At 36.7% G+C, this 25,189-nt stretch overlaps 4 protein-coding genes across 4 annotated transcripts in view; 2 read left to right on the forward strand and 2 right to left on the reverse strand.

Annotated features, from left to right (window-relative positions):
* CTF18 (P-loop containing nucleoside triphosphate hydrolases superfamily protein) overlaps positions 1-5,367 on the forward strand; it is a 38,113-nt gene extending 32,746 nt beyond the window's left edge. Inside the window, exons 21-23 of the mRNA XM_089161572.1 lie at positions 671-981; positions 4,558-4,663; positions 5,079-5,367. Coding sequence (XP_089017698.1) covers positions 671-981; positions 4,558-4,663; positions 5,079-5,132 — 471 coding nt within the window. The 3' untranslated portion in view covers positions 5,133-5,367. The remainder of the gene's footprint in view (positions 1-670; positions 982-4,557; positions 4,664-5,078) is intronic.
* A 3,311-nt stretch (positions 5,368-8,678) lies between these two features.
* Positions 8,679-12,405, forward strand: LOC149009804 (vesicle-associated membrane protein 721-like). The gene is made up of 5 exons (XM_089161832.1): positions 8,679-8,972; positions 11,032-11,173; positions 11,266-11,386; positions 11,500-11,562; positions 12,157-12,405. Exons 1-5 carry the CDS (start codon positions 8,783-8,785, stop codon positions 12,298-12,300), a joined length of 660 nt encoding a protein of 219 aa, XP_089017958.1. The 5' UTR covers positions 8,679-8,782; the 3' UTR covers positions 12,301-12,405.
* Positions 12,406-14,812: 2,407 nt separating this feature from the next.
* On the reverse strand, positions 14,813-18,080 carry LOC149009805 (protein SULFUR DEFICIENCY-INDUCED 1-like). Its single transcript, XM_089164156.1, has 4 exons — positions 17,616-18,080; positions 16,801-17,013; positions 16,533-16,688; positions 14,813-16,049 (listed from the first exon to the last, which is right to left on the reverse strand). Exons 1-4 carry the CDS (start codon positions 17,730-17,732, stop codon positions 15,639-15,641), a joined length of 897 nt encoding a protein of 298 aa, XP_089020282.1. The 5' UTR covers positions 17,733-18,080; the 3' UTR covers positions 14,813-15,638.
* A 3,969-nt stretch (positions 18,081-22,049) lies between these two features.
* Positions 22,050-25,163, reverse strand: LOC149009806 (protein GAMETE EXPRESSED 1-like). Its single transcript, XM_089161845.1, is given in 8 exon segments — positions 22,050-22,360; positions 22,455-22,611; positions 22,700-22,886; positions 22,968-23,094; positions 23,191-23,778; positions 23,861-24,128; positions 24,131-24,411; positions 25,071-25,163. Coding segments are annotated over 7 exon segments (1,818 nt in total). The 5' UTR covers positions 24,345-24,411; positions 25,071-25,163; the 3' UTR covers positions 22,050-22,083.
* Positions 25,164-25,189: the final 26 nt, after the last annotated feature.

Genomic DNA, 25,189 nt, shown 5'->3' on the forward strand with positions numbered 1-25,189 from the left:
TCATTGTCATTTTGTTGATACTCCAACAAACAAGCTCGTTATGTTTTTCTTTTTTAAAGGCCCTGAATGGGAACCTTGATTCAGCCTCTCTTCTAGTTTCAGGCTGTCTTGGTCTTTCTCTTTCTCTTCCTCTTGTATAATTTCTCTCCCCTGGTGTTGTGGTCTTGGTAATGAATTATTTATTCACCCAAAATAAAAGGAAAAACCTTCCATTTAACTTGAAATTCTCAATGGGGCTATGTAGCATGATCTTCTGTAATGCATGATTAATAATAGAATACATAACATAGATTCGTATCTTTCTTATGTAAATTCTTTGATACATAGACTTTTATGTTAAATCTTGTAATATAACCAAAAAGGTTGTTTTTCTTACCATAGGTTTGGGTAGTTTTATTATTAGTTTACTATCCTAAAAGTCATATTTAAGTGGATGTGAGCATGAAACAAATCGCTAGTTTGCTATACAATCACATTTTTCCTTTTGAGAAAACAATTGTTTGTAACGTGACACCAATAGCTGATTCTGTATTAAATAATTTCACTGGACCCACCTCCCATGTTTGGGTAGCTGCGTGTAAACATGTGTTCCTCACAAATGAATTGTGTATTTCTCCATGGTTTTCCGTCTTGAGTATTTATAGTACATGAAAGTTGAATTATTTTCCAGATTGAAAACCAAAAGATTCTGCAAGAAAGCATTGGTGGACATAGACACTCATATGGCGGAGGCAATAAGGAAGACCCAGCTTTGCACAGGGTAACGAGTAATGAAGTATTCTCTACCAAGACTTGTGGATTGGCTTCATTGAAGAGGACAGAGGATGGAAAGGACAAGTCGAAATGCTTGCCATCAAAAAACAGTTCTGTTACAAACTCATCAACATCAGGCCACAACAGAAATGTCACAACAAGCATAAAAGGAACAGCTTCCACTGCTTCAAAGATGCGTACTTCTAGTTCCTCTAGTTTCTTTGACAGGTGATGATCGGTAGCCCTGCTTATCATTTAAAATTACAAAGTAAATAAAATAATAAAAAAACACTTTGTCAAGGAAAAGAGATGGAAGAAAGAACAATAGAGAATATGTGATGGTTTATGTGGTTTGGGTATGGAAGCCTACATCCACCCTGAGGAAAGACTTTGCTTAATTCTTTCTCATGGTTATAACCCTACTTATGAGAAAACCCTAACTAGAAGGATGAGGTTCATGTTGTGTTTGTTGATATCCATTGCTGTGGCTCCTTACTTACAGCTTAAGCTTTAAGTATAAGTGATTGGAACAAGATATTGAAGCTAGGAGGTTAGGTGTTCAATCTCCTGTTAAACATGAGGGGTTTGCGGTATGTGTTGTTGCACTTGCATCCCTACACTTTGTGTCTGCAGGAGGGGGCTGTTGGTGTTTGTTGATACTTGATATACATTGTGGGTTTTACCTCACAGTTTGGGCTTTTGGGATGAACAATACCGACAATATGCAGTCTTTCTCGAGTCTCACACCAAAGTGTGTACAACCAATGCAAACATCCAAATCTCCCACTCAAGTTAGAGATGGGTATCATGCATGCTCTACTTGCTTGTTGAACATGGAAATGAACCCAATGCCTGGGTAGAAAAATCCATCATGTTTGTTAGATGAAACTTGTGAAGTCCGAAGAACCTTTGCCTTTATTTTTGTAGAACAACACAACAATCTGTTTCAATGTGCTCTGATATCATGTTGGGCGGTCCAATGCAAAATCTCAAGGAGTAAGTGGAGAAAGGATGTTGGTAAAATATTGGCTTAAAGTACAGCTGCAAGAAAGGTAGCAGTTGTATTTGAAAGTCCAAGATTGGACCTTTTGAGGTGTTGAACCAACCAACCACCTACCTGGGTTTTAGCTTTTGCTTGCATGGGCTTTTAGTAGTCTATTTACTTTTTTATTTTTAATTCTTAGGAGTTGGGAATAGTTACTTTTTAGTTCATCGAATTGTAATAGGTTCTAGTACTCCTATCCATAGGATTAGTTGAACTATGGCTGTGGTTGGTGTCATTGTTAAAACAGTCACTTCACCAACACACTCACCCAAATTGCAGTGATACTGTTTGTTTGGGTAGCAGTAGCCATGCAGACATACAATATTGTGGCAGCGATTCTGGAGGCTGTGGTAGTACACTGTTCGAATTGGCATGGTTGGATCTGTAAAATGGATCAGACACTAGTATGTTCATTTACTGAGGCTTCTGGCATGTTTGGCCCTGTTCATAGGTGTTTGCTAGTGTTTTTATTGTGCTTTGTGATTTTTGACAAAGGCTGGAAACACCAGGTCTTGGTCTATGTCAGTTGCTGGAAGTACATCATAGGAGCATGCAGGCAGGGTCACTTTGGAGTCAATTTGGAACTTCCAATTGGGAGAATCGAAGATCTCATGAACCGGAGAGTTATGTAATCTTGTTTTCTCAATGCAACTAGAGTAATCGAATTCCAAGTTTGGACGGAGACACTATGTTGATCCTCTAAGGTCACACGATTTAGGAGCAAATCTAGCAAGGTTGCAAATTTAGAGGTGATATGACATAGTGCACAATTTGAAGTGTTTTAACGGCATGCAGACTTCTGCAGTTCTGCAGTTCTGCTGACCTGAGACCCATTTGCATTTTTGAGCATATGAGTCATGTGGGTTTACGGTGAAATGCTTGGTAATACTTTTTCAACTTTGTTGGAGGTGTTAGAGATAAGCTTAGAGTGTTTTGCATTTGTTTTGTTGTGCTTTGATGCTGAAGAGCATCCTTGTCATTTTACATTACCCCCCCCCCCCCCCCCCCTAAAAAAAAAACCAAAGGGAAAAGAAGAAAAGAGAAAGAAAAACAAGGTAGAGAACTCACTGTGATGGTTGGTGATGTTTGTATGCCTCTGATTAAGTTCAGATGTTTTTTTGGCACATGTTCAGTGTTTTCATATGGCTAAAGGGTGTTTTCATAATTTCCCCAAGCCTCGGCATGGTAGGCATCATGCGTAGGTGCAAACTGATGCATTTGGTATGTGTTTGGATGGATTCGAGATGCAATTTGGTGTGCATTAATGTATGAGTAAGTATTTTATGATCAAAATTATGCGAGGTCCAGCAAAGGTGGTAAATATTGACTGATGTGCTGATTGTCCACATGGCCTCTTAAAGGTAGTGGCAAGACCACCAGGGTAGAAGAGGTTTGAGTTGTTTCAGTGGAAGCAACAACTAGGCAGCAAGAGGTCAACAAGGGTCCTTCGCATGAGCAGCAAGGGAGCATGGCCCATTGGCAGCATACACCTGGGCAGCACAACGGCCATGCACCTGGCATTTAGCCTCAGCTGTGCGCACTGGGCAGAATGGCTGTAGGGGCCCAGCTCACAGGCCTTGTATGTGGATGTGCTTTTCATGCCTTCATAAATTTTCAAGGCTTTTTGCTTCCAGAAAAGGTTAGTTCCTGTAGACAAAAATAGCATCTAAATGCAGTTTTTAAAAGTTGGCAGCCATAATAGTAAATCAAAAAGGTGGAGCGGCATCAAAATAATTCTAGAAAATGGCAAGAGGCATGGTGCAAATAATGGAAGCCAGTATTTGAAATTGAAGGGGTTGGATTTATCCTTTTCTGCCATCCAAGGGACCTTAAAAATGACCGTCAGATTTAGGCATGACATTTTTCATTGACCTGCGTTCTGGTGTCTTTATTATAACACAATTGTAGGTGGTCAGACAAAGCTGTGTAGCCCCTATATTTTTCGCATGAGAGCTCAGTTGGCATCTGTAGATGCTCCATATGTTGCTTACAATGTCCCCTATCTCATATGGGAAGTTTCGCCTTTTGAGTACAGTTTTCCATACAATGATCAATGAGTAACTAGAAAACCTATTTCATATGGAAAGTTTCTATTTGTCTACTGTTGTTCTTCATTTGTAGGCTATCAATGATAAGTGCTAGCTGGAAGACCAATTTCTTAGTACATAAATGGGCTGTAGATAGCATTCATGATTCTGTTTGTATTCTACAAGGTGTTATTTTGCATCTTTGTTTGTCTTTATCGCTTATTATCATTCTATATTTCAACTTGAAAATAAAGAAACATATTGGTGGTTCCAGTTGTATTTTATTACACATCTTACTACCTTGCTAGTTATACTCCTTTGGTCACTTGGTTATTCAGTGAAACTAAAAGATAGATGCAAGTTCATTGTTTTGGAGAACTCAGTTTCTTTTTGTAGTGAAATCCTACTGCTGCCACTATATTAGTGAATGGAGATGCTAATTTCCCTCCTCTTGGGGTGCATGTGTGTTTTGGCTATATTGTCTCTTCAGAGAATGCAGTGCTACAGCTGAAATCATGTTGTCCTTACCCCAGCCCCTAGATACATGAGCCCAATGTTGATTGTTCATGGTGAATCAAGTACCATCTGATGAAAAAGACTCATTAGGAATCTGGTCTTTGCATAGAGGTTATCCCTAGCAGTTGAATAGCCATGCACTAGGATTTTAACAAATGTAACTTTGCTGAAACTGAATTACTTTTATTCTGACCCTTCAGTTTTCTTTGAGTTCAGGTTTAGAAAATCCGGTAGCAATAATCTGCAAAATTCTGGGAATGCATTGCCAAATCTGGAGACAATAGAGAGAGATTCACGTCCTCTGTTATTTAAATTCAATGAGGTAATACATCCCTTGAAAATAGTGGTTTCAGTTCTATTTAGCTCAAAAAAATTGATACAAGCCGTGTAGCATGGATATTTTATTCAGTTATGCACAACAAATACCAAGATATAGTTATGTACATAGGCTATTATCTGCACATAGAAGTAAAATATGCTGATAAAGTGTTCATGACAATCTACCTGCTACAAGACGTTGATGCAAAACAACCAATAGTTATGGACTTAATGTGGGGACTGGTTTGGAATTTTACCGCTATTCTACCAGCACAGGAAATTGTTTTGCTTAGTTATTTATTCCTCTCATCTTTTATTCTTTTCCTGCCAAACTCCTGTTGCTTGATTAATTGTTTCTAAGTTTATCAAATGGCCAAACTCAAACTTCTCTTCTTTTTCTTTTTCTTTTTTTTTGGCAGGGTTTTACGAATGCGATAAAAAGGCCAGTCAGAATACGTGAATTACTGCTATGACAAGGCAACATTTTGTAAGAAACTAAACTTAAGAGTTATTATTTCTTCTTGTACATGAGTTTTATGAAATTACCATTCCTTCCCTCAACTTGATTTGCCGTTAATCAAATTTACCTTATGTACGGCCCAGATGTTACTTTGGTGATATCAATACAAAACTGTATATTTTATCCAAGTAATTTTCGTATTGAGAAAAGTTCTAGTCGCATGTATGTTTATTCGTGAAGATATTTGTATTGGTATACAAACTTCGGTCTCTCAAACAACTGAGCTATTGTGAGAGGCCTTGTAGCGAAATGTGTTCTTATTTTAAATTCTTCATGATATAATATATTATCTAGAAGGTCTTGTATCTTGGATTTCTCCATTTTTTTCGCTTTCAATTGAATAGTGTTTGAAGGAATATAAGAGGGAGAGTGCGATGAAGATCCCGAGACCTGCCATAACACTATAACAGTTGAAGATCCTTGTTGTCTGTGCAAGTATCTTGGGCCTGAACTACGCCTCTCTCTCTCTCTCTGTGTCTCTCTCGTTGTATCTTTTATTACAGTTCTAGGAATTTCATGGCTGATGAGCTGTCGTGTGATGTAGAGATTCTTCTCACAGATTCTGAATTTTTCATGCAGTAGTTTAGGTGGTGAGCTATAAAACTCTGAAAATGTAAGTGCATCAATGTATTGGCTCTGCATGATACAAGCCCCCGTGATCAAAGAGTCCGGATCCTCAACCCAGGGGTTGGTGATGGGAGTTAGTTTTTTTTTTTTTTTTTTTACCTGTGAGGCCCACCGATTTTGTGGTGGTAAAACAGTTGGGGAGCACTCTAACGGGGTGATGATCCGGATTTGTGATCAAACGTCAAAAAAGCCCTCTGGCTGGCCATTTTTTAAGTGCTTTTTTCCCATTCGCATGATCCATTCTGTTCTCTCCCTTGCTTTGATTATGTTTGGCACTTAATGGTAATGTTCTATTGCTACCCCCAAAAAAAATGATAATGTTTTACTAGGCAAAATGATTGGAAGATTTTGCTTCGATGTTTTTAGTTAAAGGATAATTTGTTTAACTCTAATTAAAAAAAATAGATCAATCTCAAATTAATGGTATTAATGAACTAAATAAGTACATTAGTAAATGGACAAATTGGACCTCACAAGAAATTTAAAGTTATTATTTATATAAAATTGTGGGCAGTTTTTGTGAGTAGGAATTAGGATAGTTTTGTCCATGAAAAAATTTTAAATAATAACTTAGTTGTCGCATTAAAAGTGAAAACTTTGAACATGAAACATTTGCCACTACTTGAATGAGTACTTGTGCTATGTCTACATGCATTCATGTGCAAATGACCGGTCCTGTTTGTATGCACTACGACTACATCCTCAAAGTGCTTTTTATATAATTAATATAGGCGGGGCTTCGCCCCTGGCCCCGAGGAGATTCGAACTCTGACCTCCTACGTGAAAGCGTTGGGCTTTGCCAACTGAGCCACCCCTTCTGGGTTCATGTATCCCTTGTACTTAATACACGTTATCCTGTACAACAAATGGTTTTCCTTCTCCCACAGTTATAAAAATCTAAACGAAAAAACGTAATGCTTTCCCTGGCATTCCTCCACTCACCTCAACACCAAACACCGCCACCCCTGTAAAATTCCAATTCTTAACATTTTATAGGCTGGTCATACTATCTCAGTTTCATCACCTAATAGTTGAATAAATATCCTTGAATTTTGTTGGAAGAGAAGGATTCAATGTTCAGAGAGCAGCATAAATTTTTTATTTCTGTTGGGAGCTCAACAAGAAAAACCAACCACTTATAAAGATTAAAATTTAGTTTCAATCTGACCAATCATTATATCAGGCAACAGGTAATACAAATTATTGGTTAATCGACTTGATCAACTTGACCCACAAATAATCTCCCTGCTCAACAAACTAGAAAAAACATCATGGAACTGGACAAACGCTTAATCTCAGGAGTGAAGAATCAACCCACGTCAGGCCTCACGGCTCACGCCATACAAAAACACATGAGTCTGAAAGGGTCTTATGCAGTAAGATTCTAAGAAAAAGGCTTTCTTTTGTGTTGCTTCTCAGGAACTCATATGAAAGAATATTTAAATCTTTCAATCAACGTTTAATGAGTTATATGATTCAGTCATATATAATATTCTAATTTCATATGTGATATTCTAATCTGAAAATCTCAGTTTTATGTAATATTCTATTCTAAAAATACTCAGTCATATGGAACATTCTAATTCAAAAATACTTGTTGAATTTATCTTTACATTTAAATTATAATATTATATATGGTTGAATTTCATAACTCATTAATCGCTCACTGTCATAGCCACTTCAAAGAAAAAGATCCAAACTCAAAGAGTATTTGGCACTCTCATCCTTTCACCTCATGAAAATCGACTTACATTGCCAGTTTGTTGATTACAGTTGGGAAAATTGAAATTCCACTTTTAATCCTCTTTGTATTATCTTGAAGGTGTGAGAAGGGATAAAGTGGATAATCAATTTTAGGATTTCATATTGGGGTTAGATTTTGATTGGTGTATTAACATTATCATCATCTTTAACCATGATTCAACTACATTTTCATTTACATTCGGGAGGTCTTTTTCTTATGCTAAAAGGTCTTTTACATTAAAGCAAAAAATATGTATGCACATAATTACTCCATATTACACAAGGAATTAAAGACTCTCAGCCCGCAACATTAGTTGCACCCACTACACCCAAGTCACTGGTTCCACTCTCAATAAAATAGAGAAACTCGAGAGAAAACAAACTCCACTAGCACTGCATCCCAAAAATCATATCTAGAAAGCCTTAGATAGAAATCTAGGCCTACCCGAGGTGTCCTACTCAAGTTCCCTAACCATTGGATTAGTTCACTAAGTATCAACTTTTGAGGATGACAACCTTGTCGATAACTTGGCCAAATAATCAGCAATCATATTAGTTTCCCTGTAGTAATTAAAAATCTTTCATTGAATACGGTTCAAATAGACCCTGTAACCTTCTCCAATGCTGCAGTATCCACCAAGGAAGAGTTCTTTGTTGAAAAAGTACCACAACTGCCATCGAATCTCTTTCAATCCATAACCTATGAATGCATAATTGCATAGTCCACTCTAGTCCAAGGATAATTGCCTCCATCTCTGCTTGGAAATTTGTCCACACACCCAAGAACAAGCGATATGTTTTGATGACCACAGCTCTATCTTTGTGAAATATACCAGCAGTCCTTGCACTTCCTGTGTTTCCAAACGAACTATCCGAAGAATAATATTTTTAAAAATAAAATTTGAAGGTAAATGGCGTTCTCGATATTATCTACGTAGGAGAAGGGCAGTTCAGTAAATTGGACTTCCCAACTAAGGCGCCGCGTACCTTCGTTCTCCCGCTATATTTTATAAAATTGCATGAATATGAATATCTCCATAAATACTTGTCCTTCTCATTTTCGCTCCCTGGCCGGGCTCCGAAAACTTTCTGAATAAGAGAAACCAAAAGCATTAATCATCGTTCGCCGATCATCTCGTGCCATCCATCTCTTTCTCTCTCTCTCAAAACCGTTCTCGTAATTTCTCTCTGCGTCTCTACAACTGTTCAGAGTTAGTGATTGTGTTCGTAAAAATGGGACAGCAGTCATTGATTTACAGCTTCGTTGCTCGGGGTACGGTGATCATTGCTGAATACACAGAATTCAGTGGCAATTTCACCGATATTGCATCTCAATGCCTTCAAAAGCTTTCAGCTACCGACAACAAGTTCGTCTACAACTTCGATAACCACACCTTCAATTTTCTCGTTGAGGGCGGTTTCAGTGAGTTCTCATTTTTTTTCTTTTTCTCTTCCATTCGTTGATTTTGTGCTGTTTGTATATTTTTAAACTATATTGCTGTTTACTTTGATGTTCTTTCATTTACCAGTATATTGTTTCTAATGTGGATACAGAATCTCTGTATTCTGATTCATTCTCTTGATTAGAGAAAAACATTGCTTCCAAATTTCTTTTAACTGGTTTTGTTTCCTCTTTGTCTTTTATTTGATCGTAAGTTTTTAGCTGTCTCGCTTCGTGTGGTTTGTTTAGTTCTGCTTTTTTTTGTCAATCAATGATCAAAAGACAAGGGAAAAAGTGATTGTGGTAATACGCTATAATCTGAAAACAAGGCATTAAAAATTGATTTTTTATATTTTTCCAGTTTCATGAGTCTCTAAGTCGTGCTGTTGATTTAGCTTTGAATAATTTTTTTAGGAAAGGGTCAGATACCATATCGTTGTTGAACTTTGTAGCTGATGTTATCTGATTTATCTTGTATTACTTGAAAAATATTCCAGATAAAAAATAAAGCAGGCGTCGAAGCAATAACTTCTCTTTTTTTCTGCTGTAGTTTGCTCTTTTGTTTTGAAATGCCTTTTTATCCGGCTATAGTGAATTGTTTGACTAGAAATGCAAGATTGGCACCTGAATGCCTTGAATCATATTTGTTTGTGGAAAAAAAAATTCAAGGTATAGTAAATTGCTTATAAGTAGCAATTCAAGGATGTTTACATGATTATTCTGCTAGGTGCCTGCTCTATCATAGGTGTTGCTAACAACTCAATCATGATCTTGAGATTGGCCACATCCTCTGCTCCAACCAGGAATGCTGGTGGAAAAGGATTAGCTTCAGTTTTAGTATCCAACTTCTGATAGCTATACCTTCTATTGTTTTCTGCCTCCGAATGTGGTAATTCTTCTTTCATGACACTGGCCTCACAAATGTAAGGTTTATCTGATTGAATTTTGAAGAATTAATAGCAGGTGATGGGGCTGAGTATGTTGCTTCTGCAGACTTGAGTGACCTTTTTCTCTCCCCATGAGAACTTCACTCTTGCATCTTCTTCTTTTTCGTCCTTTTTTTTTCTTTTAATTTTAATAATCGGGTTTGGTGGGGGGTTTGGGGTTTGTGAAACCAGCCACTGTGATGCCCTCACCCCCACCCTTTGCTGAATTTCTATGAATGCCTTTAGCATGTGATCTGCCCGTTGTACAAGAATAGAGAGATTGGTAATTACAACTTTCCTATATAAACCGTGAATTTGAATGAGACAATGAACATTTTATAATATGTTATACCTCAGCCTTATCCCAATTAAACATAGATCCTTGCCCTCCAGTTAGTTCTATTCAAGTTCATTCTTGATACAAGACTTGTGCATGTCTTTCTTCAAGACTTATTTTAAGGTCATTTTAGGTCTGGTTGTGGCTCTTTCAGTTTCTTTAATATGACTCAAGTCACAACTCCATACTAGATCATCCAAAGGCCTCCATTGAACATGGCAATGCCACCTCAAATGACTTTCTTGTATCTTATCACATGTACGAGCTATTCTGAGACCAGCCACGGTATTATTCCTTACTTTATCATTCCTAGTTATTTCACTCATGCATATCAAGATCCTCATTTCTACTATCTTGGAATTAATAAAGTGATGCTCTTCTTTGCTGCCCGACATATGTATCATACATCATAGCCAGTCATATGATAATCCCAAAAGTTTCCTTTCAAGTTTTAAAGGAATAACCTAATAATGCAACACTTTGGATGCATTTCTCAACTTCATCTCGTATTTACTCTGTGAAACATCAAACATCATCCTCTATCTTGCCCTTTTTTCATCTATGATTGGATCCAAATACTTAAAAATTAACCTTTTCTAAATTTCTTTCTGGTTGATATTTTGGTGTTTGTCATAATTGAGTGCTATATAAGAACACAAGTGTTTGGCCTTTTGGTCTCAGATGTTTGTCCACCTTGCTTTGTTGATATTTAGTTTAAATTCATCTCTTTTGCCCTCAACTCTTCTTGATGTTGATAAGATTTATCTGGACACTGCAGTCTTTTGTGTGGTAGCAGTAGAGTCTGTTGGTAGACAGATTCCTATGGCATTTCTTGAGCTAGTTAAGGAGGATTTTAAAAAGAGATATGGAGGAGGGAGAGCTGCAACTGCTGTTGCCAACAGCCTGAATAAAGAGTTTGGGTAGTTCCATTTCTCTAACCCTTCCATCATAATGTCCAGTTTCATTCATCAGACCATGGAACTCTGAAAAGCATCATCATTAATGTTTTTAGGCCAAAACTGAAGGAGCAAATGCAGTATTGTGTGGATCATCCTGAGGAAATCAGCAAACTCGAAAAAGTGAAAGCTCAGGTTTCAGAAGTTAAGGGAGTGATGATAGAAAACATAGATAAGGCAAGAGATTGTAGTTTACTCTGTAACTGTTACAGTAAAATTTTCATTATGCATCTTTTTATTTTGGAATTTGTTTTGCAATTGAAATACCCAACTTGAATTCTCTTTGTTAGGTGATTGAACGTGGTGGATCGATCCAGCTTCTGGTGGACAAAACAGATAATCTTCATTCACAGGTTAGGAGAGGGCCAGAGGCACATACCTAAGATTTCATATTACTTTGACAAACACCCCCCCCCCCCCCCGGGGGAAGCTTGTTAGATTTATTTGTAGTTGGACAACGGGAAGGCCCTTAGAACTAAGTTATACTTTCAGGTGGGATGCTGGATGGGTTAGACCAAGCTGTTTCTCTGAGGAATGAATAATTTGATTGAAGAAGAAAACTTCAGAAAAGGAGCACTACAGAGACAACCTTACATCAGTGAGGAGGGGGGGTGGGGTTGAGAATGGGAGATCCCCAGGAATCTAAAATATGCCGGTTCCTGGGGGAGTCGTTACAAACACTAATTGAGGAACATTTTCCTCTTACATCAAAGGAGATGGAGTCCCAGGTCTGATAAAAATGTTTGGTTTCTCTGAGGTTATTACGCTGTACAGGGAAAAGGAATTTGGAGGCGATTACCCTCCAGTTGATGGGGTTTCTGAATCCTCACCTATTTTTAATATGCATTTAATTTTCAGTTGTTCCATTACTCCTTTTCAAGTGTGAATGCATTCAATGCTATGTAATCTGTGATGTGATGTTGGCTTACACAATGATTCTGTTACAGGCACAAGGTTTCAAGGAACAGGGGACCAGAATCAGGAGGAAAATGTGGCTGCAAAATATGAAGGTGAAGCTGGTTGTTTTGGCTATCATCATTGCTTTGATCCTCATCATAATTTTGTCAGTATGCCATGGCTTTCACTGTTGAAGTTGCCCTTGTGCAATTATGCTTACAACTCTCACAAAATTGGTGTCTGGCACTCTTTTCAAATTTCCATTGGAATTAGTTTTCTTACCTTCACTCCCCACCTCTTGTTTTGTATTCTTCCCACACACCCCCCCCCCCCCAATCACTTAATCTTGTTTTTGGATACCCTGCTTCTGTTTCTGCTAGCCTTTTGGGGTGAGAATGTTTTTTCTTTTATGACAGTGCTTGTATAGATAGAATTGTTTATACTAGAAATTTGTTTAACAAGGTGTCCTTTTGGACAAGGCTGTGATGAATTTCTTTTCTTTTCTTCTGAATGCCATTTTCAGTGGGTTGTAAGGAATATTATATGGGTGTAGAACTATCTATTAAGTATGATGCCACTAATGTGGAAATGGATACCCTGAAGCAATACGGATGAACTGCAATTCAAGGAATATATCATCTTCTGTTCCTCTTCCTTGACTCAAACTCGTCATGAAACATGAAAATTTTCTTGTTATTACCTCATACTTGTGTCAACTTCTTGCTTTAACTTAGTCCAGATTCTAGGTTTCTCTGCTAGAAATCTAGGCTGCAGTTAGATTTATTGATTTTTTTGTTCAAGAGCTGCCTTATGATCAACTTTCATCTGATCCATCTTTGTTGAAGAGCTGCCTTGTGTTTAACGTCCAGCTGGTAGTTTTATATTAACAGAGCAACCCGTCAATGGTACCTTTTGAGACTCACCTACTAGAATTAGGAAATTTAAGGCTTATCTTTAATCTAGAAATGTCTAAGAGGAAAATTAATAGGCAAACTTATTACACATGATGGAGCTGAGCAGCATGAATTGTTGTTTATTTAGGCTAATTGAACACTGCGATTAGCAGATGAGCAAATGGGTATTTATATCACATCCATTATCTAGATGTGAGGTCAACTCACTCTAAGTTGTTCAAACATCTCCACTAGTTAGGTGTCTGTGAAAGGCCTACCAAAGTCAGTTGATGATATTAGATTGTCATTGAAGTTGGATGGTCAAATAACAATTACTCACATACATAGAGATATGAACACTTCCGTTGATTCAATGTTGAACATCTTTGCTCTCTAGTGGTTTATCCTTAGTTCTTTAGTGGTTTACCTCTCTGGCCTCTTTTTTTTATATTAAAAAGAGAAAATCCTTACAAGTTTTACCCACACCATGACAAGCTCGTCAAAATAAAGTCCATAATTAGGTAACTGGTTGAAAACCTTAAGCCGACTTTGATTTTCCCTTTATTTGGTAACTGGTTGAATACCTTAATCCTCAAGATTTGGTCAGCCTGACCTGATCAATGGTGGGAGTAGGTTTGGGCGGTGAAAAACTTTTTGTAGACAGCACCAGTGGTGGGAGCTTTGATGTTGCAAGCAGAGTCAATGGTAATGATAATTTTGTTAGTGGTGTGCTCTCTCTGTGGGTGGAGATTGTAGCTCTGACTAGCTATTACCCATAAAAAAAGAAAAGAAAAGCAAGAAGACAAGCTCTTATCATTGGAGCATGGGTAGGGGTTCTGGTTGTGCCATATGGGTGGAACAGTATAAAAAATACTAAGTGCAAGTAGAAAGCAAGGTTTAAAATATTGTGGGCTACTTTAAACTTTGAATCAAAAGTACGTTATCAACATTTTATTTTGGGTAATTTTTATATGATTCCTTGAAGTTTAGCCCAAGTCTTCTACTTTCTTTTCTTCTTCTTTTCTTCTTCTTTTCTTTTTTTCTTCTTCTTTTTCTTTCTTTCTTCTTTTCTTTTCTCTCTTTCTTTTCTTTTTTTCTTTTTATTATTTTTTTATTTTTTATGAGGTTCATCCGGATCAGTTTACACGCACCCGATTACATCCTCAAGGGAGCTCTTTATATAATTAGCCCAAATCATTTTAAGTCCAAATAAAATGAAACTACTCAACAGTGGAAATCAAAAAATCAATTAAGAACAACTTGCCCGTTTATTGCCCGTTTATTGCCCGTTTATCTCTATTCTACCATTAGATTTGCATCTTTTCATTACACTTAAATTCAACTGTAGAAATCAAAAGAGTCAGGTTCAAAGGTTTAATAGTTCATTAATTTCCAAAAGAAAAATAAAAATCCCTCAATCTCCAATTGCTCTTTCATTATTCGATGGCCGTAGTGGTGGTGCCGGAACTTGTTGGTGGACTGAACAGAGGAAGATTTGAGAAGGTGATGGGTGGTACGATTGAGTTGGGTATTTACAAGAGAGTGACTCAGAGAGTATACAATATGTGAAGACGAAACTGAGAGAAATGCAATGGAGAAACTGAAGAAAAGCAGGCACATAAAATACGCCATTTTTTTGAGAGAGAGTAAGAAAGGCGAGGTTCATGGAGAATCTAAGTTCAAAGCTTGTTTTTAGTTGGTTTTAAAAGAGGTAGGTGAGAGGGGTTGAAGCAATTGGGGTTCTTGCTGAGAGATCTTTGTTGAGGTTACGAACTCACAATTCAAAAGTAGCCATTAAATGATTTTATGCGGTCCATTTCTCAAATCTTCCCCGGTTCAGTCCAAATTTTATTCGGTCCATTTCTTTGTCAGAAACGGACCATTCATTTCCTCGTAGATGTGACATGTGTTTCAACATCACATTAAATGATTAAAATCCATTTATAAGTCACATCAAAAAAGTTATGATTGAATAGACAAGATATTAGTCTACCACGGAACCACCAACCATAGCCATCGGAGAATGAAGAACAATCAAACATTTGGGGATTCTATGTTGTAAATCTAAAAATATATATTTAAACATGCATGTTTTGACAAGTCATATTTCTTTTCTTGACGAGTCATTTTAATTTGATCTTTTTAATACTACATACAAAGTTCACATCTTCTATAATTTCCTGTAATTTTTATTAGGATTGTGACATGTGATATTAATTATCCAAAAATCAGAATTAGAAATTAAATATATTATGAAATTATTAGATAATTCTGGGTTAGGTTTTAGTTGTGCCGGTTAGATAATTAACTACAAAAATTCCAAAAAATTGCATGGAATGGAAGTTGTAGAAGACGTGAATTGGATGGACATGGGGTGACAGGTGAGGGGTTGCTTAAAATATACACAGGGAATACTATTTAATAGCAAGTTAGCAACCATAGCAACCAACTTTATTTTTCCAGTTCTTGCGACAAGAACCAAAGATACCATTATCAAGTACAACATTATTGTGCATCATCTATACATTCAAGAAATATTATTTGATCTGTAATTATACAATCTAACCCCCCTAGCTGTCTCTCAATTTAGCAAATCTACCAAACACAAACATGCTGAAATTTTTTGAAAAAAACGCAACTCAGCAAGCTACCTGATCCCTAAATTGGGATATTTCTTCAAAGATGGGCAATCTCCTTGATCTCAAAGGAGTCCAATTGCTCAGAAGCTGATCAATCCCTTCCGCAAAGACTTCCTCTAGATTCTGATGACCCAATTGAGTCGACAATGACTCAGTTGACTCTACAGATTCCAACTCATTTATCAATTCCTCTGCACGAGTTCTAGACTTCAAATCGTCCCAACCCATAATTCTACCTTGCAACACATCTTCAAGAACAGATCGAGCTTCATCATATCTCGCTTGCTTGATTAAGCACAGTCCCAAGTTGCAGGCCTTGTTTGCATCCGGGTCGATCATCTGTGCTTTTCTGTATACTATCTCTGCTGCTACGTAGTTCTTTTGTTGCATATAAGCCCAACCCAGATTACCCTGTTTTGCATAAATTATCAACAGGATCATCAGTTCCAGAACCAAATTAAGATATATAAACTGAGTTGAATCTGCTTTTAGGCCTTAATTTGACTTTTGGTGCAAGTAAAAAGCTATAAATGGATAACAGGAAAAAGCAGAAAACAAAAAATATATTTTCCAAGGCAATATAAAAAGATCAAGCTAGAAAATCTTAGAAGAACGCCAAGACGGAATTTCTTATATAAAACACAGAGTATTGACTATTGAAATCAGACTTAGACAAAACCAAAGTGACTTAGACAAATCTTCTTTGTCGATAACCCGCAGACTAATCAATCGAATATTATTAATACTTAATCGATCCAAGACTATTTCCTTCAATTCCTCTGAAGGGTTTTTGAACTAACTTTAACTTTTCGTTCGGATATGATATTCACCAATAACAGACAATGCAACTACAAAGCAATTAATTACTAATATTAGTATGATAAATTTGCATACCAGTATCCTCGAAGTCTCTTGTTTGATGGAAACCTGGAATTTCTTTCCATGAGAACGAGCTGTCTTGGTGGGTTTCCCATTGAAGGCCTCCCCTTGGTATATCAGTCTCAGCTTCTGCTTTAAGAGTTCAATCTGCTCGTCTATCCTTCCACATTTCTGTCAGAACCCATAGATTATCTTAGCATCAGAAAGAGATTGCAAAAGATTAAATTAATCAGCAATTCATCCCACAACTCTTTGAAACAGACATGAGATTGATTAAATGTACCTTGTATAAGTCGATGAGAACATTATCTAGTGATTCCTGGGCTTGTTTGGAGCAACGATCTCTAAAAGATTTAATGGCTTCAATTGCTTCTTCAGCTCTGTCTTGCTGTTTCATCACTACAGCCATGTCCTTTAGAGCACTGTCTACTCTATCTCCTGCGTTAATTGCTTTCCAGAACAATACTATAGCAGCTTCTGGGTCTTTCAGAACCAGCTGAAATCATCAAACACCAATATATGAGGACAGGGGATATTTTAGTAATTCAAAGAAACAATTGGGGTAATAAGGGGAAGAGACACGTCAAAATTGAAACCAGCAAGAAACAATGTTGAATCATGAATGATACATGCCGAATGAGAGTGAGCGACTCGTCACAATTTATTTATTTTATTTTATTTCTTTTTTGTCTGGATCGGAGAATTTTATTCAAAAGCCGCAGGGAGAAAGATTTTTATAGTATTATTGGATTAAAATTAATTTGAGAATTCAACAAAGATTACAAAACCTACATCGAATTGGACCAAAATGAACGGTCCAGATTGATGAACTCAACAAGAATTACAAAGGAAAGTCGCATCTAACAGAGAGTTGCAGAATTCTGAGATGCAATTTGTTCAACGAACCAGGCAGGAAATGCAAATAAACAAAGAAAGAAAGATCTGTATTCTTTCTCTCTTACATTAAAAAACAAACAGAGAACGATTGAAGAATGCCAATTTACCAAAAATAAGTGCAGATCATAACCCATAAACGAAAAAAGAAAAAAAACCGAGAAAGAATTCGTTGGGTATGGAAGAGAAGAGAGGAAAAGAAACCTGAACATATTTAGCTCGAACGTAAGGACTATCGCCCGATGGGACCTTGTGAATTACATGGAAAGGCTCCTTTTCTGCTTTGCTCGGGGAAGCCATTTTTCTATTTCCTCCTTGCATTTCTCTGTGTTTCTCCTTCTGGGTTCGGTTCGTTCCTCTGTTAATTATCTCCTCTCTTTCTCTGCGTTTCTCCTTCTGGGTTTCTCTGTTGTCGTCGTCTTTGAAGGAAGCATCAGTTGGTGGTGAACAAGGAATTGATGGAGATGAGAAATCTGGATTCAGAAATCTGCAAGAGAGGGAGACAAGCACGAAAACAGAGACAGAGAAGGGAGAGTTAGATATAGAGACTAGAGAAACCTTGGGAAATGAATCTGGACACGAAGCCGTCCATCTTCATTTTCTCTCTTTTTTTAAACTTTTTCTGATTTTTCCGCAATCCAATGACACTGTCAATCCTCCGTGTCACGCGTTCCGTCAAAGACTTCCAGGGAAAACTCTCCCGCCACGTATTTGGCATTGACACGTGTCACTGATTAAATCTCCATTTCATTTCGAGTGCGGATCAGCTATCCTTGGAGGAGCACTCCGTACTCCCGGACGGCTTTATCACCATAAATATAGAGAGACTCATGGGTTGAGTGATGGCTTTATCACCATAAATACAGAGAGACTCATGGATTGAGTGATGGAATTTTTTATTTTATTTTATTTTATTATTTTTTACTTATGGATCCCATAAGATTTGTGGTGGTAAAATCGTCGAGGAGCACAGAGTGCTCTCTCGACGAGATGATGATCCAAATTCATTTCTTGTTGCCAAAGCCATTTCTTCTCGTAACTCAGTAAAGTTGGACTTGACCCTTCCCTTTTTTTAGATTAAAAAGAAAAAAATAACTCTTAAAACTGGACTCGCCAACAGATTATCCCAATCCAATGGTACCAATATAATAACTTAAGCAAATTACACATATGCCCTCTGCATTACTATTCGATTTATATCCTATTGGAATTTCTGTTATTAGGTTAAGGCACTCTGTTTCAAATTATATATCAATTGTATTCTTACGGCGTTTATATATAAACAAAAATATTATATTCTGATTGTTAGAATAATAGACTTTAAGGATCAAGAGGTGTTTGTCGTTATCAAGGGTGGAGCAATCTCCTCCTCACTCTTTAATATTTTGAAAATTTCTTACTTTCCATTTTAACGGTAAAAACAATAGATAGAAAGTCGTCGATGTCCTATGTAAAGTACAATACTTAACCTCTCTCAATGTTAAATCATGTTTTGACCTTTGTCAATGCAGAGTTGATAGAGTGGTAAGATCCATATTTCTCAATGGAGAGGTCATAGATTTTATCCTTACGGACGACAAAGTTTCCTCTGAAGATGTAATCGATGTGCACACACAATGGCCCTAATGAACCTCAAACACCTAAAAAAAACTTGAGTTGAACCTTAATTGGTACCAACTAAGCCAACTTGAAGAAATAATAATAATAAACAAGTAAATAATGAACTAACCAAAGTGGACTCCTGATTCACCCCCTAAAGCCCTCTTTAATGGACAGAAAATCATTGTGACATGTGTGAAATATAGTAGTTAACCTCCCTTAGTATTCAATTTTGACTTTCCCCTAGTTGCACCTATTACCTACTAAACCTACTTTTCTATGAAAATAATAATAATAATAAATAAATAACGAACTTATCAAAGTGGACTCTTCCCTCACCCACTGATTGGTTGAAGTTGTTTTTCTCTTTCTTTTGTTCTGCCTAATTTCTCTTTTTTGAGTTGGGAGTTGGGAGGTGGTTAAATTTAATAATAATATCCAGTGTCACCCCCACTTGCCTAGGGTGGTGGACAAAGAATAAATTAGAAGAAGTCTATTTAAAGACTTGATGCCATAATATAATTAATGACCCATAAGATAAGGACGCCCTATCAATTAACTAATTTTTTATTTTTTTTTAATGCTGAGGTTCATTCGGATCACAGCTTGCGCACACCTTGATTACATCATTAGAGGGAAAGACGTTGTCTGCAAAAATCGAACCCACGACCTCTACCACTCTACCAATCTTGCATTAATATTTATTTTATTTTTTTATTACACACTTAAATAAGTATATCCAAAGGTATAATTCCCTTCTTTATTTGCTTGGCAACAATTAGTCAATGAGATTACTAGATTAGATTTATGGTATTTCCCCTCTAAAGTATCGAGTACAAGAATTGTACTGTAAGCAACTTCAATTCAACCTAGTATTAGTGGATTTACTCAAATGTACATGTGGAAGACAAGTTTCACATGGACGCTAAAGAAGCTAGATTCATTGTTACCGAATTTTTTAAATTATTTAAAATAGATCAAAGAGTTTTTTATATGAGCTCCTTCCATTTCAATTGAAAATTCAACGCAGCCGATTCAAAATTGAAACCTTAAAAAGCCCCCTCCACATTTAGCACCGTCAAATTTTCTTTTGTTTCAAATTTGCTTTTACAATTTTAGCCTCACTTTATAAATTTATTTGAAATTCTAATTAATATTTGTAAGAATTTTTTTACATGAGCCCTCTTCTTCTTCTTCTTCTTCTTCTTTTTCTTTCTCTTTTTTTTTTTTTTTTTTTTTTTTTTTTTTACCAAACACAAAAAAAGAAATTCATTCACGGAAACAATTATGGGGAAATTCTCCTAGTAGGAACATAGTACAAAGGATCAAGACATCGTGGTGCTACATCCACCAAACTTTAGACATACCCAAATAACGAGCATCTCTAGCTAACAAATCGGCAGAAACATTATCTATTCGCAAAATATGTAATACTACACAAGTTTCAAATCCCAACAAAAAGTTCTTAATGAGCTGAACTAAGTTTGAACAATTCCAATCCAAAGTACTAGAAGCACCATGTAAACCTTACAAGACATATTCACATGGGATGGGCGGAGCCAGGATTGAACATTGGGGGACGAATATATGTGGGGCAATGCGGGACCCATTGTGGGTCCTATCTCAAAATATTTTATTATATTTTGACATGTAGGATCTACATTATAAATTTAGGTAAATTAATAAGAGGACTAAAATATAGATAACACAATTATAAGTAAATTATAAAAAAATATATTAAAATAAAATAAGGGCTAAAATTGTGGGAGAAATTATAAGAAAAAATATAGATTCAAATCTATTGACCCCAAAGGATGGCTCAGTTGGCAAAGGACCAACATTTCCACATAGGAGGTTAGAGTTCGAATCCTCTCCGGGCTAGGAGCGAAGCGCCTATATTAATTATATAAAAAAGCTCCCCTATAAAAAATAATAATTAAAAAGTCTTGAACAAGGGGAAACAGGGAATTAGAATAACAACAAACAGGGGTAAGAAACAAGAAAGAAGAGCATGACCCAATCAATATTAATGGAGGGGCAAGGGGATACGTACAATTATAATTGGGGGCCAAAGGGGATCTACAAGGGGAAGGAAAATAGGTATTAATTTCAAAGGGGGGGGGGGGGGGGGGGCGCCCCCCCCCCCCATTTCCACTCCACCTTGTAAGGTCACGTAAACTAATTAAAGTCAAATTATTTGTTTATATGAGCACATTGGCCATAAAGTGATAAAATGATCATGCAAGAGTTTTTTTTTTATTTGAGAAAAATTTCAGTCATATAATTTGAGGTAATATGGTGACATCAAAATATTGTTTAGGATTCTAAAATGAATATTAAAAATATTATTTATGATTTTATAAAAATTTATTAAGTGTGGGTGAAAAAGTAAAATCATATCACGGTTAAAGAAAAACAGATGGTGTGAAGTGTGAACAAGACTTTGTAAGATTTTGATTTTGAGGAGGTGTTGAATATTTTCAATTGATATGAGATGGAGAAGGCTCATATCAATTTTTTTTATAATTTTAAATAAATTTATTCAAATGAGGGTAAAATTGTCAAATTAAAGTTAAAACTAAAGAAAACCTAACTGTGTCAAATATAGAGAGGGGCTTTGTAAGATTTCATTTTTGAGGGGAGTGCATTGAGTTTCTAATGGATACGGAGTAGGCTAATGTAAAAAATTCTAGATCAAAAGTAAAATACCAATATTGTTATTGTCAAGAGCTATCATTGTTTGCTAAAAATAATTCAAGAATACTGTCATGTTCATGTCACTAACTCACTAAATACGTTATGTATCTTTCTCTCTATAAAAAGCATATATGATAATGCGCATTATGTATGACACCAATGAATTTTATTTTATATTTGAAAAAGTAACAAAAATGAAATGAAATGGCATCTCATTTTCTAATGAAAGATATAAATTTTACATTTTTGATTCCCTCATTGATGGTGGTCCAGGGATTCCTTGGTCGAGCCATCTTGCCTTGAGGACAAAGATGCCATCTTGCCTTGAGGACAAAGATCAAAACTTCTTCGAATTGAACCGACTGAAATCGAAGATTCATCGACGGCGACGGGGGCGAAGATCATAGCTTCTTGTAATTGAAGTGGTTGCAAGTGAATTCTCTGCAACTTCTTCAGCAGGTAAACAATAATCTGGGTCCATGCGAGTATCTATATCTTCTGGTAATTCTTCAACAATCCATGATGATAAGTTAACATCATCCTCAATATTATCCAAATCTTTCCCTAGAGACAGTAGCTTGTTATTTCTTTCCATTTCAATAATCTTATCATTTAAGTTCAGTAGCATTCGATGGTTTAGCAGTTCGTAGTCCCTGCAAATTCAAAAACCCATCACCATCAATTTGGATTACTCAAGCTGCACCAGTCACCTGAATATGTTTCAGGATAAAAAAGTAACAAGCTTACCTGTAAGTGAAAATGGAATATAAAATCTGAGTAGAAGCAATGAATAGAAAAGATGTTCTAGCCCAATAAATTTTAGATTCAATCCCAGTTTGCTGATCAAGATCATAATCTAGAAACCGGATTATTGCTAACTCAATCAGAAATGTAGCACATAAACCTGCAATAACATAAGAAAAAGAGACTTGACATAACAACACAAATTAAAGGAATATAATCTGAAACAAGGAGTGTACCAAGAAGCAAACCTAGATAAAGCCTTGCCCTCACACGATATGTCTGGTTTGTACTTGTTAGCATGTAGAGCACTAAGATGGTTACAGCATAAAAGAAGAAGGACTTGATCGAACGTGACTCAAGTAATATGGCGTTGTGCAAGGCGAAGAGCTTATCAAGAGCAACAAAAATGCTTGCTTGTTTTGATTCAAAAGCTTCCTGGAGATGAAATCAAATACCACAATAAGCATAATTCCAGATTTAACAAAGAGGAAGATGGATGGGTTATCCACTACAGACCTGAGCTGCCAAGATAGATTTTGAATTTTCTACAAGTTGATCATGGGCTTGTTGCAGCTTCTGCTGTTGTTGAAGAAGCTCCTCTTGTTTCTTGTGACTGAATTCAGCCAGCTTTTGCAAAGCAGCCCTGTTTAAATAAAGGGTTAACGCATAAGTTGAAATGAAAATAACAACTCATTGCAATGGACAACTTAGAAGCTCGAGTTTCAGCATACACTCTTACCTGCTTTCTTCCAATGCTTGTGACTGGAAGTTGGTGAGGTAACTAAGACCTTCTAGTGCAGTTGATTGTCCATCAAGAAGCTGTTTTTGCTTATCTAAAGATGTCCCTGCAATGCTACCAATATCATCAGCTGTACTTTGAAGAGTTCTCATCTTTGATGACATTGATTCTCCTACTTGATTGATCTCCCTTTCTATTGCAACAGCCTCACTTCTCAAATGCTCTATGTCCTGTCCTAAGGTTTGGTAAGATTCATGAAGCAATGCCATTCCTGCCTCTAATTTTCCCTTCATTTCTGTTTGCCCTTCACGAAGCTCTAATTGAGAAGCTACTATTTCCTTTGATTGCACGAAAATAGCCTTTGAATGTTCTAATACCGCATCAATTTGGATTTCAACATCCTTGGAAGTCTCTGACATTTGGTGGGTTCGGAGATCGATTGATGTTAATGAATCTTGGATTTGGTTGGAGTTCTGTAACAATTTCTCTGATCTCTCTTCCATGTTTTCTAGTTTATCCTCAACGAGTTCAGCTGATCTCTTTAAATCATTTACCAATCTCTCTGTTTCTTGCTTGAATGCATCACTCCTGCAACCACATAAAATCAAAATTCATTCATTAGAAAGAACATCTCTATTTGCAACCCACGAACAAGATTCGGATGCTTAACTGTAACTGATGGCAAATTAAGTTGGTCTGCAGAAAGAATTCAAGGTACACTTTATGTGCTTGCTCATCCAATTTCTTGAGGCAGTTCAGAATGGGAGTATTGGTGCTGCAGGAAGGGAAAGGTGGTCTCCCAGTGTCTTCTTGAAAGCAATTACTGAGATGCCACGAAAGTCTAGATTGCTTCTCCTTATCTGCCAAAACAACTGAACAAGTTGCAAAGAGATCCCTATAAGCCTTTTGCCAACATGAATTTGGAGCATCCAGTTTTTCTTTGCATTTTCTACCAACTCAATTGCCTTTTGGCTGTCAACAGTTCCTATGGAGAATTCGGCAACAAATCCATCGGAGTTCATTGCACTGCCTTTCTGATCCTCAGTCTGATGATAAGTTTTTGATGTTGCAGAAGCAGAGAACAAACCCCATGATTGGCTTTCCATTGCAAAAGAAAGTAGAAGGAAGAAAGAAAGAATACAGAAGTGACTCATTGGATTCAGTAATCCGGATCGTCTTTCTCAATCTCCTTATAACTATCTATGCCTCCAAAAGCCAAATCTGCAACAGAACAAGTAACTCTATTAGATTAACTTGCCATGATTTAAAGATAATTTACTGGAAAATTGTTGAAAGTAAAAGCAGGAAACACAAAAATAAGGTGTTGAAGGTTGGGTTTCAAGGATTTAATTTGGCTCCATATTGACACCCAATGAAAAGATCTTCTTAGAACAGCAATTTTCCAATATGTACTGTCCAATAGGGTTTTCATGGGACCTACCCAGCAGGGCTGGGAGTAGCGTCCTTAGACCCTACATTGAATATCATTCCTGAACACCATAGACAGGTTTGAACTTTAATTGAAAGAAGTATCTCAATGACAACTGATAAGTGTTGCATCCAATCATGAGAAAAGAAAGAAGTCATTTTTCGGTTCCATGATGAAGATCTAGGGCCACTTCCCTGGAATTTGAAAGGCATTGAGAGCACTAGAGCTGCTATTACAGAACAGAAAAGTTTGGGAAGAGAGTAATTGAGTAACTGATATAGTGAAGGAGAAGTATCCATTGTTTTTGGCGACTGGGGCTAGCACAGACGATGCAACCAGGACCAAAAGTATTCAGGACATCCATGTGCACCACAATTGTAAAATTATGGTATTATGAGCATTTTTAATAGGTTTATCCCTTCATTTCACTTCTTTCCTCGGAGAAACCAACCTTTAAAGAGGTTATAGAAGACTTTCAGATTCACAATGGACAGTCCATGCGCCTGAACCTCAGAGACAGAGAGAACTTACCACCTTACCACTGTCTGCTCATAAACCCAGAAGCCAGAG

The sequence above is a fragment of the Hakea prostrata genome, chromosome 7 (genome assembly GCF_041222555.1).
Source record: "Hakea prostrata isolate BN-2017 chromosome 7, UWA_Hpros_2, whole genome shotgun sequence".
Classification (NCBI taxonomy): Eukaryota; Viridiplantae; Streptophyta; class Magnoliopsida; order Proteales; family Proteaceae; genus Hakea; species Hakea prostrata.

Coding starts and splice junctions, on each gene's coding strand:
- LOC149009804 (XM_089161832.1), top strand. CDS start 8,783: ATGGGACAGCAGTCATTGATTTACAGCTTCGTTGCTCGGGGTACGGTG. Junction 11,387..11,499: donor TGATAGAAAACATAGATAAG/GCAAGAGATTGT, acceptor TCTCTTTGTTAG/GTGATTGAACGTGGTGGATC. Junction 11,563..12,156: donor CAGATAATCTTCATTCACAG/GTTAGGAGAGGG, acceptor ATTCTGTTACAG/GCACAAGGTTTCAAGGAACA.
- LOC149009805 (XM_089164156.1), bottom strand. CDS start 17,732: ATGCAAGGAGGAAATAGAAAAATGGCTTCCCCGAGCAAAGCAGAAAAG. Junction 17,014..17,615: donor TTCGAGCTAAATATGTTCAG/GTTTCTTTTCCT, acceptor TGATGATTTCAG/CTGGTTCTGAAAGACCCAGA. Junction 16,689..16,800: donor TTCTCATCGACTTATACAAG/GTACATTTAATC, acceptor GGGTTCTGACAG/AAATGTGGAAGGATAGACGA.